Source organism: Pogona vitticeps, chromosome 5 (assembly GCF_051106095.1).
Source record: "Pogona vitticeps strain Pit_001003342236 chromosome 5, PviZW2.1, whole genome shotgun sequence".
Classification (NCBI taxonomy): Eukaryota; Metazoa; Chordata; class Lepidosauria; order Squamata; family Agamidae; genus Pogona; species Pogona vitticeps.
The window spans coordinates 193,080,776-193,099,968 of NC_135787.1; the positions used below are offsets into that span (position 1 = coordinate 193,080,776).

The 19,193-nt window shown below is 45.6% G+C and overlaps 1 protein-coding gene across 2 annotated transcripts in view; it reads left to right on the forward strand.

Moving 5' to 3' along the window:
• LRGUK (leucine rich repeats and guanylate kinase domain containing) overlaps positions 1-19,193 on the forward strand; it is a 57,409-nt gene that overhangs the window by 21,771 nt on the left and 16,445 nt on the right. For both annotated transcript variants that reach the window (XM_078376516.1, XM_073002479.2), the window contains exons 9-15: positions 2,784-2,870; positions 4,024-4,130; positions 8,006-8,125; positions 12,924-13,020; positions 15,043-15,156; positions 15,653-15,854; positions 17,301-17,417. In XM_078376516.1, coding sequence (XP_078232642.1) covers positions 2,784-2,870; positions 4,024-4,130; positions 8,006-8,125; positions 12,924-13,020; positions 15,043-15,156; positions 15,653-15,854; positions 17,301-17,417 — 844 coding nt within the window. The remainder of the gene's footprint in view (positions 1-2,783; positions 2,871-4,023; positions 4,131-8,005; positions 8,126-12,923; positions 13,021-15,042; positions 15,157-15,652; positions 15,855-17,300; positions 17,418-19,193) is intronic.

Genomic DNA, 19,193 nt, shown 5'->3' on the forward strand with positions numbered 1-19,193 from the left:
GGTTCAGTTGTTGTTGTTTAGTTGTTAAGTTGTGACCTTATGGACCAGAGCATGCCAGGCCCTCCTGTCTTCCACTGCCTATGACCAAATGAGTTTGGTCAAATTCATGTTGGTTGCTTCAATGACACTGTCCAACCACCTCATCCTCTGTCGTCCCCTTCTCCTCTTGCCTTCACACTTTCCCAACATTAAGGTCTTTTCCAGGGAGTCTTCTCTTCTCAAGAGATGGCCAAAGGATTGGAGCCTCAGCTTCAGGATCTGTCCTTCCAGGGAGCACTCAGGGATGATTTCCTTCAGAACGGATAGGTTTGTTCTCCTTGCAGACCAGGGGACTCTCAAGAGCCTCCTCCAGCACCACAATTCAAAGGCATCAATTCTTTGGCGGTCTGCTTTCTTTATGGTGCAGCTCTCACATCCATACATCACAACAGGAAAAACCATAGCTTTGATGACACGGACCTTTGTCGGCAAGGTGATGTCTCTGCTCTTTATGATGCTGTCTAGGCTTGTCATCGCTGTCTACATTTGCCATCCCTTCACGGATTGCTGCCTTGTTGTGGCAAAGGGGCTTGAGTCATTCAGAGAGGCGATGGGCTATGCCGTGCAGGGACACCCAAGACGGACAGGACATAGTGGAGAGCTCTGACTAAACACGATCCACCTGGAGCAGGAGGAACTGGCAATGCCACTCCCGTATCTTTGCCAAGAAAACTCCATGGACAGAAACAAAAGGCTAAAGGATGGTTCAGTCCCCCCTAGCTTTTCTCTGTGAGGCTGAAGCCTAGGACATCCATGCAAATCCAGCCCCTGTACAGGGTCTTTAAATGGTGCCGCCCTGCTGGGAAAGCTGCCCCTACATAAGCACCGGTGTCTCTGTGCACACAGGCATCCATGCCTCCTTACTGGTTGTGCGTCATCCTAGTACAGTGTTGTAGAAGACTTCTTGATCCAGCTTTGTCTCTCTGTATAGGCCTCTTGGCCATTCTTTTGTCAGCGTCATGAAGAAGAAGTCAGTTTTTAGAAGGGGTGTAAAGATAGTGTTAATGTTCCGAGGTCAGGCTCCATCCAGACGAAGTAAGACAGCAAACGGAGAAAGCCAGAATCATCATCATCGTTGTCATGATCTTAGAACTGCAGAGCTGGATCAGTGAGTCGAGGCCCTGTCAGTGAGGCATGGGGTGGGAGAGTGAATTGAACTTCCAAATGGATACCTAAGCCACTGAACTAAGAGAGAGCAGGGCTTTCAGAGGGCTGAGAACGGGATATTGTAGTATGAGGTCACAGAGGCCAAGGTACAAGGCAAACCATGGCTTAGTAGATTTAGAGAGATGACAGCACACATTTACATTTATAAGGGCCCAGAGTTCAGTCTCCATTAACAAGGAATTTAAGTGACGGAGCTGGGAAAACTCTGCGGTGTTTGAGTTGGGTATAAGATACTGAGCAAGACAGGCCAGTAGTTTGACTCGGTAGTAGACAACTTCATGGCTACCTAAATCCATGGAAACCCTGAAGCAAAAGGACAAAAAGTTCCTTCTAGAGGCAGAAGAGGACAAAGAGCAACCCACGCAAAGCATTTCATACAATCAACCCCCTTAACTGCAAGAATCCAAATCAAAGCAGATCAGACAGACAGCTATCTAATTTTCTCTTGAATGCTTTTAGCGTTGGACGATCCCCACCTCCTGAGATCATTGATTTCATTGTCGTACTGCTCTAACAATTAAGAAGTTTTTTTCCTGATATTCACCCTAAATCTGGCTTCCTGTCGCTTGAGCCCTGCAGTCTGGGATGATTGAGAACAGATCCTGCCCCTCTTCTGTAGGACTACCTTTCAAAGATTTGAAAAGTTCTATGCGGTCTTTTCTCAGTCTTGGTTTCCAGCCCCCTGATCATCATCCTGGTTGCCCTCCTCTGAACTTGTTCCAGTTTGTTGGCATCCTTCTTAAAGTGTCATGTCCATAACTGGACACAATACTCTAGATGAGCCTAACCAGAGCTGAATACCAGGGGGACTAGTACCTCATGGGATTTGGAGACTGTGTTTCTGTTAATAAAGCCCCAAGTAGCATTTGCTGTTTTTGCAGCCGCATCACACTGTCGGCTCATCTTCAGCTTCTGTTCTATAACAGTTCCAAGATACTCAAAAGTATTACTGAGCTACGTATCCCACATCTTGTAACTGTGCATTTATTCCCCCCCTCCCTGGTGTAGAACACTGTACCTTGATAAAGGGTATTTTTTATTTTATTATATTGTTTTTATTGTATCTATTATTGTTAGTCGCCCAGAGTAGACTTTGGTCTAGATGGGTGGGGTATAAATTTAATAAAGAAAATAAAGGAATAAACAATATCCCATAGTGATGAAGATGATGGCTAATGGTGTATTCACATGGATCTTCTGTTTTCTGTGAATCTCTTTGTCTTCTGTGCATGTGTTACGTACTTTTCAAAGGTGCTGTGTCAAAGTCTGATCAAAAGGCAAAGAGGCGGTGATACCTCTATTAGACCATTTGAACATTCAGGAACAAATGCTAGCTTTCAGTCCATATGGGCCTTCAGCAGTCCCGGTGGGTGAAAACCTTGTATTCATTTGTGATTTTTTTCAGTGCCCCAGTAGAGGTATTCCCCCCACCTTTGAATTATGTGCAAGGATCATATGGCTTTCTCTACTTTTGTTAAAATATAATCAGACAGCCTTTTCTGCATCAGTGTGAAGAGAGGCATTTACATTTTCTTCATTTGAATGGCGCTCAAACCCATTTATTCCACTTCTTTCAGCAACATCCGGATTATTGGCTCCTGGTCATTTTCATGTTGCTTCGGCTGACCGAACTGGATCACAGGAAAATCACTGTGCAAGAGAAGGTGAGTGTCTCATTTCAGTGAAGCCATCTATACTAGGAATCAGAAGCTTGTATGTCACAAGAGGAGAATAGAGAACATCATAATCGCATCATCATAATAGTGCTTCTCCGTCACCCATGAATATTAGCTATGGTGGGAGTGACCGTCTTAAGGTTTTGCTCAGCACCTTCCATGGAAGCGCATGGTGAGTTAATAAGGGAAACTGGAGCCCAGTTAAAGCTCCTCTTACATCCATTGTTATGAGAATCTGCTCATGGTTTGTTGTTTACGATTGATGCCATTGGAACATGCCGGTGGTAACCATGGAAGAGCAAGCAACTCAACAGCGCCTGATGTTTGTGTGACTTATTTCTGCTTTTCTGCAAACTGCTTCAAAACAAATTAAAACTTCAAATCAAGAATGCTAGGGAGGAGGTTTTATATGAAAAGCGCCCTTTGCTCTTAACGTTTGGTACTTGTAGGATCATAGCATAACAGAGTTGGAAGGGGGCCTAGAAGACCATCCAGTCCAACCTCCTGCTCAATTCAGGAATACAAATCGAAGAAGATCTGCCAGGTGGTTGTCTTAAGTTTCTCTTGAATGCCTCCAGCGTTGGAGTACTCACCACCTCCCTGTTGAGGTCATTGGTTCTGTTGTCGTGCTGCTCTAACAGTTAAGAGGTTTTCCTGATAGTCAGCCGAATTCTGGCTTCTTGTCACTTGAGCCCATTGTTGCGTGTCCCACAGTCTGGGATGATTGAGAACAAAGCCTGCCCCTGTTCTGTATATAACGACCATTCAAGGGTTTGGAAAGCACCATCCTGTCAGTCTCCACACGGCTAACCATCCCCAGTCCTTTCCATCTTCCCATCCCTTGACCACCCTGGTTGCCCTCACCGAGCTTTCCAAACCTTGAGCTCTCCTTCATGGCGAGTCACTAAAATGAGATGCTTCCTTCAGCAAGTGACGATTTGATTTCAGGCTCATAACGTATATTAGTGGTAATTGTACCAGATAGGCGGGGTATAAATAAATAAATAATAAAAATAAAAATGATAAACAAACAAACAAACCACGAGGGAGGAATTCTAATCATGAACTTATTTGCTCCGACTTGTTCAGAAGGATTTACTTTGAATTAACAGATTCCTTTCCATTTAATTACGGGGAGCAGGTTGCCGCCGTGAACAAGTACAACCCTCCGCCCGAGGTGGTGGCTGCTCAGGACCACACGACCCAAATCATGTACAGCATGACGCATCCCCAGCGGATCTTCCACAGGTACCCTCGCCGTCGGTTCTCTTGCTCCCCGGCAGATGGCACTTGAGTGAAGGCCATTGCAAGCTGGCAAAGGGAAGGCACTTCTGCTGAGCCTCTCTCTCTCTCTCTCTGCCGGTCCTTTTCGCTCTCCTCCTTTGAAAAGAAAAGAAAAAGAAAGAGGGCTGCGTTATACATGCACCGTGACGGCCGTGATGGAAATTAAGCAAATTTTGCTTGGCTGAGCAGATTATGAAACGAAGTTAGTGGCTCACCTCTGTGCTCCAAGACAGGTTGCCCACCGCTTCGGTTCCTTTTCCGCAATCTGTCTGAGCAGATGGCTGTTCACGCCATGAACGAGAGATGAAGGAAGGAGGGGAGGGGGACCCGGACCTCTTATCAGTACCAAGTGACGATTAAGAGCTCTCCGGAGAGCACCCAGCGCTGACAGCCAGCGCTTCCCCAGACGGTCTTCAGCACTCTTCCTTCAGAGGGCTGGCAGGCATCCAGTGGCAAAGCAAACAGCTCTCCGACCCTCCATGGCACAGATGAGAAGAGGGGCCGTCACAAAACCCCTCCTTGATAAGAGAGAGGTGAGCGCCGGTGCTTCATGCTTGCCTCACCCCCTCTTTGCCTTGAAAGGATCTGGCCCTCCATTTGTATTTTTTTTTTTAAAAAAAACTAGGCCCCTTGGTTTTAAGACAATTCTGGTTTTGCAGTTAGATAAGATGATGTCTTTTCTAATCCGTTCTGTCCTAGCATATATGCAGAATTTGATGGCCTGATGTACAATCTCCAGGCTCCGAAGGTAGGGACCAGATGCAGGGGAGGGGTATCAGGAGACAGGGATCCAATTGTTTCGTGGGCTCCCAGAGGCATCTGGTGGAGCCACCATGAGATCCAGGAAGCTGGACTAGATGGGCCCCTGGCCTGATCCAGCGGGGCTCTTCTTAGGTTCTTATGTTATTTTGATGATCCAAATGCGCCAGGTTTGGACAGTCTGTGTGTAGGTGTGTGCACACATGCGCAGGCGCACACCCTACACAGTTTGAGTCAGTGGATGCCTCCTTTTAACCAAGTGACCAGATTGTAGCCTTCAAAAATACCTAGCGCAGGTAATCTGCTCACCATTGTTGCCATACAGAAAAGTAGCTACGGCTGGTGGAGAGCAGGCGGTGGATTTCTGTGTGTGCTGATGTTTGTGATTTGAAGGACCGTATCTCCCCACTTGAGCCTTTTTGGCATGCAAATCCTCAGAGGAGGCCCTCCTCTCGGTCCCGTTGCCAGCGCAGGCACAGTTGATGGGGACACAAGAGACAGGGCCTTCTTGGTGGCAGCTCCCAAGCGATGGAACGTTCTCCCTCGGGAGGTCAGGCTTCCCTCCCTTCCCTTCTGTCCTTCCACCTACAGCAGAAGACCCACCAGCCAGGCTTTTAACAATCACAGTTGAGCCCCTGAATGCCTTTTTGAAGCTAAGATAGTTTTAAATGCTTACTTGCTTTCATTCATTCGGTTGTATTTTAATTAGCATATAATTTAATTGTTTCTAATGTGTAACTTACTATGTTTTCGATTTAACTCTTTTTAATATTGTGAGCCACGTTGGGCCCCCTTATCGGGAGAAAGGTGGCCTATAGATAAAACGAACAAAAACATATAAAAACCTGTCTGTGTTTTTTTTAACAATTTGTGCAAGATCAGGATATTCGGAGCCCAATTTAGTCATAGGAACCACGAGGTGAAAGGGAACTCAGCCAAGAAGACTCTCTCAAAATTCAGGAGTATTATTCACAGATTGAGTCACCTCTACTGGGTGTTGTTTTCACTTTAATGATCATCTCCTCTCCTGAAAACATCTGCCTCTGTCATAAAGCCAGCCACGGGGGTGGGGGTGGGGGGTGGGGGGGCTATTATGAGTGGCTTCCTTCATCCGAAATACAGAATGGAATGAGAAGGGAGAAGAGTGTCCGTAAGCCAGAAACAGACTTTACAGACTCTCTTCCGTCATAAAAAAGGAGGGAATCCCTTAACCACTTCGCATGTCTGTATAGCAGGGGCTCCTCTTACCTCATGAACTTTGCAGCTTGACTTCCTTCCTTTTTTGATTAGTCTTCAGGACTTAAGCATGAGAATCCTCTGAAGTCTGATTTCCCAAACCTGAAAGTCTACTCGACTGTTCTCCAGAGCTATGACGCTTGCATTCCTCATCACACACGATCCTTAACACGTTGAGCCGAGCTTCAGAGAGGAGGGAGCTTCTGGCATCTCTTTATCCTGCAGCTCTCCTGAATCCCAGTACATCACTTTCTCCACTACACCACACTGTATTCAATAATAATAATAATAATAATAATAATAATAATAATAATAATAATAATAATAATAATAATAATAATAATAATAATAATAATAATAATAATAATAATGTTAAACATTTTTGAAAGAAAGGGAAAAAAAGAAAAGAAAATCATAGCCTCCCCCTTTAAAGGCATCTTTTCCACAGGTTATTCGGTCACCCGATCCGTGTCTGGAGAGACAGGCCAGTCTTTGCTTGCTAGCCAAAGGAGAGCAGGGATGGGGCCAGCTGAGGTTCCCATGGCAGAAGCCACCCCGAAAGCCCCCTCTTTTGTATTCTCACCAGAGATGCCTATAAGGGCAGCTGGACTAATCGAAGGCCCTCCCAAGGAAGCCCCTAAATCTGTACCTGGCAAGGCTGCTGGCCTTTTGGACCCACCGGAATGGCCAAATAATCTTCAAGGGTAGGCCCATGCAGAGTGTGTTAAAGTAGTCCAGGCAGGATGCAATTGTAAAACCAGTCTGAATAATTGAGAAATTAAATAACAACCGAATGAACATTTGTAACGTTTCATTTAAGGATGCGTTTGATTTAACAAGTGGATATCTGCTGAAATAAAATTAAGCCATTTAATTAACATGGTAAAATATGATTATTTTTGTCAATTCAGTATTTGAGTGAAGTTTATTACATGGGGGCAAGATACACATAAAAGGAAAAATAAATGCTACGACATTTTCATTATTTTAAATCTATTTCAGCTAGACAAAATAAATAGTTTAAAACAAGCCCTGTTCTACCTTTTCTGCTCTTAGACCCCTTTTGGTCCTAAGCAGCCCATCAATCTGAGGAAGAAAAAAAAAACACCTTCCTCAGCCCTGTGAAAGTTGCCCACCCTTGCAGTATAGAAATGTCACAAATAATTAAAATAATTAGCAACGATTGCATGAAGTGGTCTGTGCCTTTTGCCATCCCAGTGAAAAAGACTTCTGGAATTCCATAAAGACCAACAGCCAACTTTATTCGCTTTTTATGGAACGTTACTTGCACATGTGCTTGGGTGGAGTAGTAGGGTGTGACATTTCATGGACGATTCTCTTGCTGTTATTATGCCATTGAGCTGTTTCCTAATAGGGATTTCAAAGTAGGTGAGATGTTCAAGGAGGAGTTTACCATTGCCACCGTCCCTGTGAGGATCCGTGGCCAAGTGGGGATTCAAACCCAGGCCTCCTGGGTTCCAGGAGGAAAACTCTTTCCCAACACTGACTCTTTCTCATTATCTTACCATTTGTCATTTAACAAATAGGTCTTAAGAAGCAACAAGGCCATCCTAGCTGAGATAAGCAGATTCACTCATATATGGTGATGAAAAGTCTGTTCGTAAGCTGGCTTTGAAACCCAGATCGAGAGTAGAAATACCAGTAGACCAGCTACTAGAAACTACACCTAGGCAAGGTATCAACCACCCAGAGTGGATTTCTCCAGGTGGGCAGTATAAAAATCGAATAAATAAATAAATATGTCTAACCTGGGAGCCTGAGGTCCATGTAAGCAGCTGAATGACGTGTTCCTTTGTCTTCTCTCTCTGTCTCTCTCTGTGCAGCACCCTGCCTAGTCTCGATGCGCCCTACCCCATGTTGGTGTTGACGGGACCGCTGGAAAGCTGGAAACGAGAGCTGTGCCATAGGCTCTGTCGGAAGTTCAATAACTATTTCAGATACAGGTATCTCTGGCCCAGACCTGCTCGGATACCCTTGGAGAATGGTTGAGAATAACAGATTCCATTTTTTCAAGAATGGAATGTTTAACGAAGGCAGTTGTCTTGTTTCCTGCTCTAATATATTCCTTTTTCCATCTGACGTCTTCCATACTACCCTGTTTCCCTGAAAATAAGACCTAACCTGAAAATAAGCCCTAGTATGATTTTTCAGGATGCTCAAATAAGCCCCAGGTAAGTGAAAGCCCGCCCTCCACCCTTGTGCAGCAACCAGAATAAGACGACAGGATTGTATTTGGATAAATGCAGATGGTTGTACATGAAAAAAATCCCCTGAAAATAAGCCCTAGTACATTTTTGGAACAAAAATTAGTATAAGACCCTGTCTTATTTTCAGGGGACAAACGGTAGATGAAGAGAAGAAATGTGTGGTTTAAGTTCTTATGACGTCAGCTTAAGGTTATTTCAGTGGTTCCCAAACCTTTTTGGGGGTTGTGGCCCCCTTGTCTCTGTCCTGGAGCATCCCCAGCGCAAAAAGCATGCTGTTGCCACTGCTTCAGCCTCTATTCCTCCTGCACAGGCAGGAATCCCGGGATGGGGTGCAGCTTGCCCCCAGTCTGTGCCTGGGCAAAGGCAGGGTGTTGGGCATGATCCGAGCCAGCGCGCAGGGAGACCCACTGGCCAAAGAGAGAGAGAGAGAGAGATGAAAGGATTCTGTGGTGCCTCTGGCTGGCTTTGATGGCACCCCAGGACACCGTGGTCTACACCTTGGTAACCCCTGAGTTATTGCATGGCTATCTCTTACTCACCCTGCAAAAGTGGAGAGTGCTTCTCGGTCAGCCTCTGGGTTGGCTCATCCAGAAATCCTTCCCCCCTCACAACACCCAATTGCTTGCTGTATCTGTGGGATCAATATCTGCTGATTCACCTATCCATGGTCTAAAAATATTAAAAGAAAAACCCTAGAAATATATACTGTATTTTTCTGTGTATAAGACTATACTTTTGTCTAAAATCTTTAGACTAAAATTGAGGGTTGTCTTATACATGGAAGTAAGAGAAAATAATAAGCAGAGCGGAAAGGAGGGATCAAAGTGATCCTGCGGGGCTTTGATCCCTGCTTTCCCCTCCACTTGCTAAGCCTTAGCAAAAAGAAAGCAGGGATCAAAGTGCTCCAGGATCGCTTTGATCCTTGCTTTTCCCTCTGCTTGCTAAGTCCCATGGGGCTTAGCAAAAGGAGGGGGGAAGGATCAAAGGAATCCCGTGGCTGTATAAGGGGGAAAAGGATCAAAATGATTGTGCAGTCATGGAATTGCTTTGATCCATTTCCCCCTCCTTTTGTTAAGCCATGCAGGGCTTAGCACAAAGGGAGAAAGCAGGGATCAAAGCCATCCTGCAGCACTTTGATCCTTTTTACCTTACATTTGCTAAGCCCTACTTAGATTTCTTAATTTTGGATTAGAAAAGCAGGGACCGTCTTATACATGGGGGTGTTTTATACATGGAAAATATGGTATTTCTAAAAATAAAGATACCAGAACTGTCCACTAGAGGGAGTGAGAGATCATGCCTAAGTATAGCATTTGCTATTACCTAGGCATAGTCTGAATTTTTTTAGCATCTCGCTGTGGGGGGCTTGGAATCATTCTTCCATGGATATTAAAGTCGTACTGTCCATGCTGAAACAGACTAACATGGCTAACTCTTTGAATGTCATACTGACTTCTGTGGATTAGACCCTATGCAAAACATTTTAATTCTCCATAATTCTCTGTCAGCCAGACAAAAATCCTTCCAGTCAAACACTTGAAAATAAGAATTTTAACTGAAGAGGAATAAACCCAGATGTATTCAATCCATCATGTAGTGTTTAAAGCCTGGTTTGATTTTTGAAATAATGAAAACCGGAGGGAACTTTTCTAGTGCTCTTAGTTCTCCAGAAGTCTTGTTGTTTTTCATTTGGTCTTTTATTCCCTAATAACTTTCCAGCAGACGAGGAGCAGAATGACAGAATCTTAGCGGAGCAGAAAATTGCTACCATAAAGCTAAGATGTGTTTTAATTATTCAGTGGAGATTTCTGCAGCTTTAGCGTTGGTTCTTTAAAATTTTAAAATATTTCACCCTTCAAAATTGAATTTTATGGAAGATACCAGGCGTGTTTGAATGTAAATATAATCTGGCTGTTTAAAAGGAACTTGTAACATGCTTAAGTGGTTTTTAAAGGGTGAAATAGAACAAAACATCTGGTCTGCGCTCTTTCAGGATGTGTACATTTATAACCTGGTTGAGAAAATCAAGGCTTTGAAGTTTTAAGCATTAAAAAGTCCACATGTCTCATATGGTTTTAATTTAGCACAACTTGGCATAATAGGGTGTGTGTATATATGCACACACACACACATATATATTCCCTCCCCCAGAACATGGTTGTGGCAGGATCGGCTAACGTTTGATGCCTTCCCTCTGGGCACCAGAACAAGTTTTCTGTAGAATTGAGATCAAGCTGCCGACAAAGGACGACATTTCACTGGTGAAAAGAGCAAGAGACACCAAACAAAGCAACAAACAAAGTGTTATCTGTAGGATTAACCAGTTTGTTTCAGGAAGAGCTTTTATGGATTGCAATGATCCACCAGGGGTGGGGACTGGCTGTCAAGTCAAACTTAAGCCGCGCCGGCCACTCAGACTCAACTTGGTGGGAGTTTTTTTCAATGGCTCAAAGACCCGACCCGCAATTCGAAACCCACCCCTCTCTTTTTTTTCCTGGAGAAAAAGTTCTGGAGACGTTTTTCATAGGGTACTTGGGACTTGATACCAAGGACTCAGGTATGGGGCTCAGACCCAAAGATTTGCCAGCATCCTTGTGATCCATCATGTCTTCCAACACACGGAGCCCAAACGTTAGGTGTAGAGCAGGGGTCCCAAACATGCGGCCCCAGGGCCATTTGCGGCCTGCCGGATGATAGTTTGTGGCCCTTGCCTTGCATGCCCCCCCCGAAGTGCCCACACATCCTCTGCTGTCAAGAGTCAGAAAAAGCCTCGCTTTGCTTGCCGGCTCTCGCCTAAGACAGCATCTCTTGCACCCTCCATCCAAAACTGCAGCCGGCAGACAGGCGGGCTGGCTGGCAGGCTGCAGTTCCGGATGGAGGGTGCAAGAGACACTGTCTTGGGGGAGAGCTGGCGAGCAAGGTGTGCTGCCGGCCCTTTTCCCCAAGTGCCTGAGCTACTGCTGAGCGATGACTGAGAGCGCAGCTCGCTCCCAGCCTGTCCTCGAAGAGTGCCTCAAACAGCGCCACCAAAAGCATCTGCCACCACCGCTGCCTCTTCCAGGGAAGCGGCTTGCTGGCCCTCTTTCTCTCTTGGCACCCCCAGCACCAGCCTGGCCAGAGGCCGCCTCAGCACCCAGTGATGCTTCCTCCTCCTCCTCCTCTTCGTCCTGCTTCAACTGCCACAGCTCTGGAGGCTGCCTGGGCTCGCCTCGCAAAGTTTGCTTCCCTGTCGTGGTGGGGGTAGCTGCTGCTGCTGAGTGTGCCTTTTTTTGAGGGGGGACCTCAGAGGAAGGTTGCCGGACCTCCATGAGTGTGTGTGCGTGCGCTTCTATGCATGCGTGCGCGGACCTGTGCGGCCCCCAGGTAAATTGAGTTTGAGACCCCTGGTGTAGAGGGTTAATTTACAAAATGAGCATGGGAGTTTGGGAGAGACAGGAGTGAAAGGAGACCCAGGAGGGGGCGATGGCATTGTTGGGTCAGATGATGATCTTTCCAAGTGACAACAGCATTGTTAACACGGGTGATGACCTTAATATTAAACTTCTGGCTGTGCGCTGGAATTAATGGGCAGAGCCCACTGCTAGGAAGGGTTATCCTTTTCAGTGTTTCCTCTCCTGTTCCACTCCAGGACTTAAAAATAGGGGCAATCTCGGTGGTATCAGCGGAGTTTTGAGGCGAACAGGTGTACAGTGTAGCCCCGAGCCAGTTCATGGATGCATCAGTTTTGCCTACAGTGCCTGGCGGTGACTCTCCAGAGTTTCCCGAAAGATCCTTCCCCAGCACTACCTGCAAATGTCAGGACTTGAACTCATGGCCTCATGCATGTGGAAGCGTCTGTGGGATTGCTTTGTCTTCTGTGTGTGTGTGTGTGTGTGTGTTCCACTGAGCCCCATGAATCCTTGCCAGAAAACAGGAAGCTGAAGGTCTTTCAGTTCTAATACAGCAGCTACAATAAAACCACATTTTCCACATGAAAAATGCTCCCCCATCGATGCTTGTGGCAAAGGATTTTGTCCATTTCACGAAATCACTTCACCGTTACTAAGTATGACCTTGTCGATTCTGTCCTGGATTGACTGCCGTTCTGTTTCATAGGATGGTCCCAAATACGACTATTTTAGAGTCCAAAACAAATCCCTTTCCCACAAATTTCCATGCCATTCTTTATTTTATAAATCTGCACACACTCTCTCTGTGTGTCTGTCTGCCTGCCTGCATCCTCCTTCCAGCTCTGCCATCCACATCTTGGCTTATCACACTCCTACGTCAAACAGGTCTACCCATGTGATACCATCTAGCAAAGAATTCTTGTCCCCTCCCCAAACCACAAATCTCAGGAGTCCCCAGGATGGGGGCCACGAAGGGAGAAGCAGCGTCAAGCTGATAGAATGGGGCAGTTGGGAGAGAGTCTTAGAAACCAGCCCGAGAAAGATCAGTCGCCTTTCTTTCAAAGCCAATCTCTTTAGGGTCTCCGTGTTGATCCTTCCTCTTCCACAGCTTCTTTTCAAAATGGCATCTTCCTTTTTTCTTTCAGTCCCTGCCATACGACGAGGGCGCCTTACTTTGGAGAAGAAAACAGACTAGATTACTATTTCGTATCCCTGGAGGAATTTGAGAAAATGATGCATTCGGTAAGGAGCGAATTGATCTCCTTTCAGGGAAACACGTGTAGAAAACGATCACCGCTCATGTTCGAGTTAGAGGAAAAAACTTTGTGTTTTCAGTTACCGGACAAAACCTTCCCAGGACGTTATTTTATTTAATTTATTTTATTTATATCCCGCCTATCTAGTCACTTAAGACCACTCTAGACGTTGTTTGTATCGCTTGAGTAGACGCTAAAGCACGAATGAATACGGGCCAGTTTTTAATCTGTCATGTTTTGATGCCTTCGACTCGCTTCTCAAGTGTTATGTTCTCTGTGTACATTCCCACACATTTAAACCCAACATCTAAATGCTTAACTTGGCATTTCATGATCCTAGAAAGCCTTGGTACATTAGTGATTAGCACCAGAAATGGGAAGTTGCTTTTCCGAACAACCACTCCCAGAATCTTCGCTAGCCTAGATATCAGCTGTGTTGGCTGGGATTTCTGCTCAGCGATCGTCTCCTAGGCGAGTCTGAAGGTTCCTTGAAATAACCAGCTATGCTGGATGACGGGTGATCTTCATGCCCTGTTTATGGACTCCGAAAAGATAGCTGCCCAGCTGCAGATAGAAACAGAATGTTAAACTGGACCGTCCGGTTTGGCCAAAGAACCTCTTGCGCTCTTTCCCCGGGACCTTTGCCAAAGGAACCTTGCCTTTTTGCAAACATTAAGTCGAGGTGGTTATATCTTCAGAAATGGCAAGATAGGAAAAAGATAAAAAAGGGGAAAACAGGAAGGTGGCCCTCAATGTGGGAAAGCATGTATAGACCTAACTTCTGGAATTGCAATGGGGCTTATATATTTAAAAAGAGAAATAAACTGAAATAAGGGAGCACTCATCAGGGTAAAGGCATAAGGTGTTGTTGTTTTTTTTAAGGTAAATTGAAGCTAGATATAAGGTTGGGGTAAACAAATAGTACATAATGAACATGCATTAGATATGATATTGTTTTAGACAGGATATAAAATGTAGAGATAGAAATGGCTAAACAACTACAGTATACCAAGAAAATCTGTATAAGATGCTCTAGATAGTATCTATTACGTGTTAAGAACTTCCTCGGTTACTATTGGTATAAATTACAAAGTTTGTCAGTTCAGTTACCTCAAATTATATAGATTTGGAACTGGAATGACTTTTATTAAATATGTTATTAGAGGATTTTGAAAACATTGTATACTATGAGAGTAATATTATGTTAAAAGCCAATGTTGCATACTAAAATACATACATGAACAGTTTGAATGATCGGAATATGTTTGGAATTGGGGGGGGGAGCAATTGGAAAGACACCAAGATGCAAAAAACAAATAATTGTAAGCAACCTATGTAACACGATGTTTGATAAGCATGAACCGAATGTAGATAGATTGAAAAACCAATAAAATCAATTTTTTTTAAAAAAAGTAAGCGCAGGATAGGGTACCAGAAGAACTAGCGATTCCTTATGTGACTTCCCTGTGGAGGTACATTTTAATTTTTCCCATAATTGAAGCATTTTTCTCACTGGACAAGCCACATGTTACTTTCCCCTCCATGGAGGATCTGGAAAAGCAAAAAAGTGAAAGGATACCTCATTCATTTTCCCTCTCTTGTGCAAATCCAGTTGTATATTATTATACGAATGTAAATGAACATATGCACAGACTAACATCCGCACACTTCTGCTAAAGATGCAGGGGAAGCAACATGTGGCCTTGTAGAATCTCCCCAAACAGCTGGGACATTGGAAAGAGGAGAGGAAGAATATAGTATCGTAGCATGTTCTGGAAATTGTTTCACCGCCTTACTTGGGTTATGATCTATGTCTGGGATAGCGTACTCTCTGTAATATTGTATAAGGTACGCTTAATTTGTTGTAAACTGCCCAGAGAAGCAGTTTGTTAGACAGGCAGTATATAAATTGACTGACTGACTGAATGAATGATTCTAAGTTGTTCTGGTTGACAAAATCGTTTCCTTCACCTCTCATATTACCTGGGATTCATTTTTTACATCCCAGGGGCAATTTATTGCAACTTTCAAATATGGCGGCTTCAGCTACGGCCTGGGCCGAGACACCATCGAATCCATTGCTCGGGAGGGACTTGCAACCTGTGTTCATATGGAAATAGAGGTAAGGGTTCGGGTTCGGGGTCCTGCCTCTTTGGTGCAGAAACACCTCTCGTTTTGGTCTGCCTCCACCTCACCTCGAGAGGACTCTTAAAATGCAGACCTTGAATGGGCCGGGAGGGTGGGGGGGTAACCCACCACTCTTAATCCCTGGGGTCTGCTTCCCCAAATCCTTTCCCTCCTGCCTGGACTCCAGTATGGGAAAGGGGCACAGCTGATGATTCTTGAAGGGCGAATGGCAGAAGGGGGGGGAAGGATTCTCCAGCCTCCCCTGAAATGCCATTTGAAGCTCCCTCCGTGATGACATATTATATCATTTGGATCTTGGGTTGTTCATAAGGTGCTATTCACATTCTTCCCCTGAAATTTGGAGAATCCAATTTGATGCCACCAGTTGAACAATGCTCAGCGCCTTCTTTGTTGACCTACGATATAGCCTGTGATCAAGTCCAGACAAAAATCTGGAAGCAAACGGGACCTGAGCCCCATCTCTCTTGCAGGGTGTGAGAAGCCTGAAGAATTCTTACTTCGAGCCACGCTACATCCTACTGATTCCAACCAACAAAGAGAAATACGGGAGCTACCTGCGAAGGAAGGGGCTTTTCAGCCGGTCAGAGATTGAGGAAGCCGTTGGCAGGGTGGACATGTACGTCAAAGTGAATCAGGATTCCCCAGGCTTCTTCGATGCCGTCATCAGCATAGGTTGGTTGGTCTTTTCGGAAGGCAAGCCTCCTCTATTAGAGGGGTGGCTGTGAAATCTTACGTTAACTTTTAAAGCCCTTAACAGTTTAAATCCTGATTGCTTGGCTGAGCACTTCTTCTTCAAAGCATCTACTGTACCTGTCCCACCCACACCCCTCATGTTGGGTGGCACCAGGTGGCCACCCTGAGGGAGGTCTATATATCGGTCACTTGAACCCAAGCCTTCTCTGTGGTGGTCACTTCCCTTTGGAACTCCCTGCCACCAGAGCTGCGAATGGCCCCATCCATCCTGGGTTTTAGGAGGCAACGGAAGACCTGGTTCTTTTCCCAAACCTTTCAGTAGTTTGCTTCTAATCAAGTAATTTTATGTATCTTTTCTGCTGCCAGCCAGCCAGCCAGTAATTTTCTCTTTGTGGTTCCTGTAACTTTGTCTGAAACCCCCTTTTTATTGTTGTTTTACTGTTTTCATTATGATTGTTTATTATGACTGTGAGTCCTTCCGTTAGCCACCCAGAGTTGTAACCTAGCTACTAATGGGGCGGAATAGAAATGTAAATCAATCAATCTTCTTTTGAAGATTTATTTTGAGAAAGAGAAGGGAGAGAGAGGAGGACATTGGCTAAACAGCCTTATTTGCAGCTTGTTAAAGTAGTTCTGTAACTGTGCCTCCTGCCAATCAGGAGGGCAACAGGAGAACTACGTTAACAAACTGCAAACAAGGCTGTTTTAGTCTGTTTCCTCCTCTATCTCCCTGTGGCCAGATAACTTGAATTTACCTGAGAAATTCCAAATTCCCAGGGTTTCCTCACTACATACTCGCCTTTTACGATGCCTATTTGATACCTGCATCTTGCCAGAAGTGAAGTAGACATTTTATACCAAAGGTTACAGGGCCCTCTAGATATTTACTAGAACTATGTTTATAAACCAAGAATGGACAAAGTGTGGCGTGAGAGCGTATAGTTCCCATGACATTTTTCCCCACCTCCCACTTCTGGATTCCCATTTCCCCCAGCTTAAAAAAAACATTCAAAAATGCTTTGCATCATGGCCAACCGGGGGGGGGGGTCTGGTAGGCCCCCCAGCAGGATCTGGACTCAGTCGTTTTCTCCCACTGTCGTTCTCCTGCAACCTGTGCATAGGAGATATGCAGCTGAGAGCTGGTAGGAGCTGTTGGCAGTCTCCTCCTCCTAAGAGTGCGTCTCATTCCCTTGGGCATGACATTCCTTGAGCATGACATTCCATACGTTAATTATGGGTGAAATGAGACAGTTTCCAAGGCCGACGCCTGACCGTCCCGGAAAGGGTTGCTCTCACGGGAGCGATTAAAAGATGCATTTGGAGGGCGATTCCCTATTGCCTGCGACTCCTCTTTCATTCAGAAATGTGGCCCGTCCCGTACTCATGTGCAGCTCATTCATGCATCCCTGATCTTTTTGCACTCAGATGACTACGATGAAGCCTTTGCGAAGCTGAGCCGCCTCATTGAAGAGTTCCTGGGCCTCCTCCAGCCTTCTGACTCCGAAGCCCCACCTCCTGGGCCAGCGGACAACCTCCTCTCAGGTATCAGGCATGCTTTTGCAGATCTGCCCTCGTGGTTCCCTTGCAGGGAGGGGAGCAGCCGGTCACAAGCAGCCGTGCCATGTCTCCTTCCAGTTGTCACACTCCTCACTGGAAAAGAGAGGGTTCTGGCTCCGACGGAGACATGCAAGTGATCTGGCTTTGGAGGATGATAACAACAACAATACTAATAATCTTGAAACCACAGAGCTGGAATGGATCTGACAGATCTTCTTGTCCAGCCACTGCATTGGGAGCCTGTCGGAGAGATTGGAAAAGACAATCTGTCATGCTTTTTTACCCTAAGCACATCTGTCTGGGAAACTGAAAAGCAGAGATTCCCCAGAAGCTTGTGCTGTATTAAAGAGAACCCCAAGCAAAGGGCCAGTCGTTGCCACGCAGCACCGGCCATCAGTGGCACCAGTGGCAGCATGCTCTAAGGGAGACAGCTTCAGCTACACGTTACCCACTGTCTGGAATTTCTTGCCATACTTTGGCCACAGTACGCCTCTACGATGCTAGACGCCATTCTAAATAGTGACCAGATTCCCAACCACTGCAGTTGCCACCAGAGAGGAACTGCCAACGTTCTAGGAGTGAGAAAGTCCTCTGCAGGAAGAAACAGATACGGAACTGTGGACTAGAGAAGGGTGTGTGTGTCTCGGTTCTTAGGCACCAGATCAGTAGGTGGGACCTAAGGAGTAGAGGATCTTTTCTGTACATCATGGGCACCAATGAAAAGGCATAGTCGACAGGGAGGATTAACCCTCCGTGACTCACTAGGTTGTGATTTTGACCGTAATTCCTCTTCTGCATTATGGGGTACAGTAGGAACAAGGGGCTGGGGGGGGGGCTGCCTTGTTCCTACTGTAGGAACAAGGAGAAGCCTTGGGAAAGGAGAAGCCAGGGGGAAAGGCCCTGTGGGGCCAGGGGCAGCTGCTTTCTATAGACCTCCGTCTATAGAAATTCAGATATGCCTGAATTTCTGGCTTGTCCCAACAACGATAATGTGGTGCATGTTTTAATCTGTATGTGGATGGTCTGAGAGAGTCGGTGAAATGGTTAGGAGTTTGTAGAAGACGAAGCATAACGAGGAGGGATGGGCTGGTTGAGAGTTCATGGACGCCGTAGAGAGCAAATAAGAAAGCGATGGAACAGCCAACAGCCGGCTGTGAGCAGCCAAGGTGTATGTGGGGGGGGGGGGGGGTCAGGGGCCAAGCCCCAAGACAAAGGAGGTCGGGGCAGGTCAGGGCAGGAGAGATGCAAGGCGTCTAAGGGATGGATGTGCCGCTTTGGTCCTCCCTTGATGGTGTTCCATTGTTGCCAAAAAGATGCCAGTAAAAGACTGCCTCTCTAGACAGTAAGAGACACTCAGCAGAGAGTCTCTTTCAACATAGCCCTGTGGGCATGTGAGTCAAAAGTTCACAACCATCTAAACAAGAATGTCATCTTCTTCTTTGTCTTGATTGAGAAAGGCCAAGGAGTAGGAAAGAGCCTTTGCTTCCTCGTTGTCTTGTTCTTCCATTAAACCATCCCTTGAAGGGGCTCTTAATGGCCGATAATGTCTTACTGAGTCCCGTCAATGTGTCGGTTGCAGGAACTTCATTAACGGCACCGAGTTTGGGCAATTCTGCTGTCCATAAAAGCAACTTTAAAATTGACTGTACTTCATTAAAAATCATTTAGAGGCTCCGTTGTAGGTGTTTCAAATAAATGTAATGATTCCATTTTGGGAGAGAGAGCGGTCTCTTTTCTGATGGAGGAGGCAAAATTATTTAT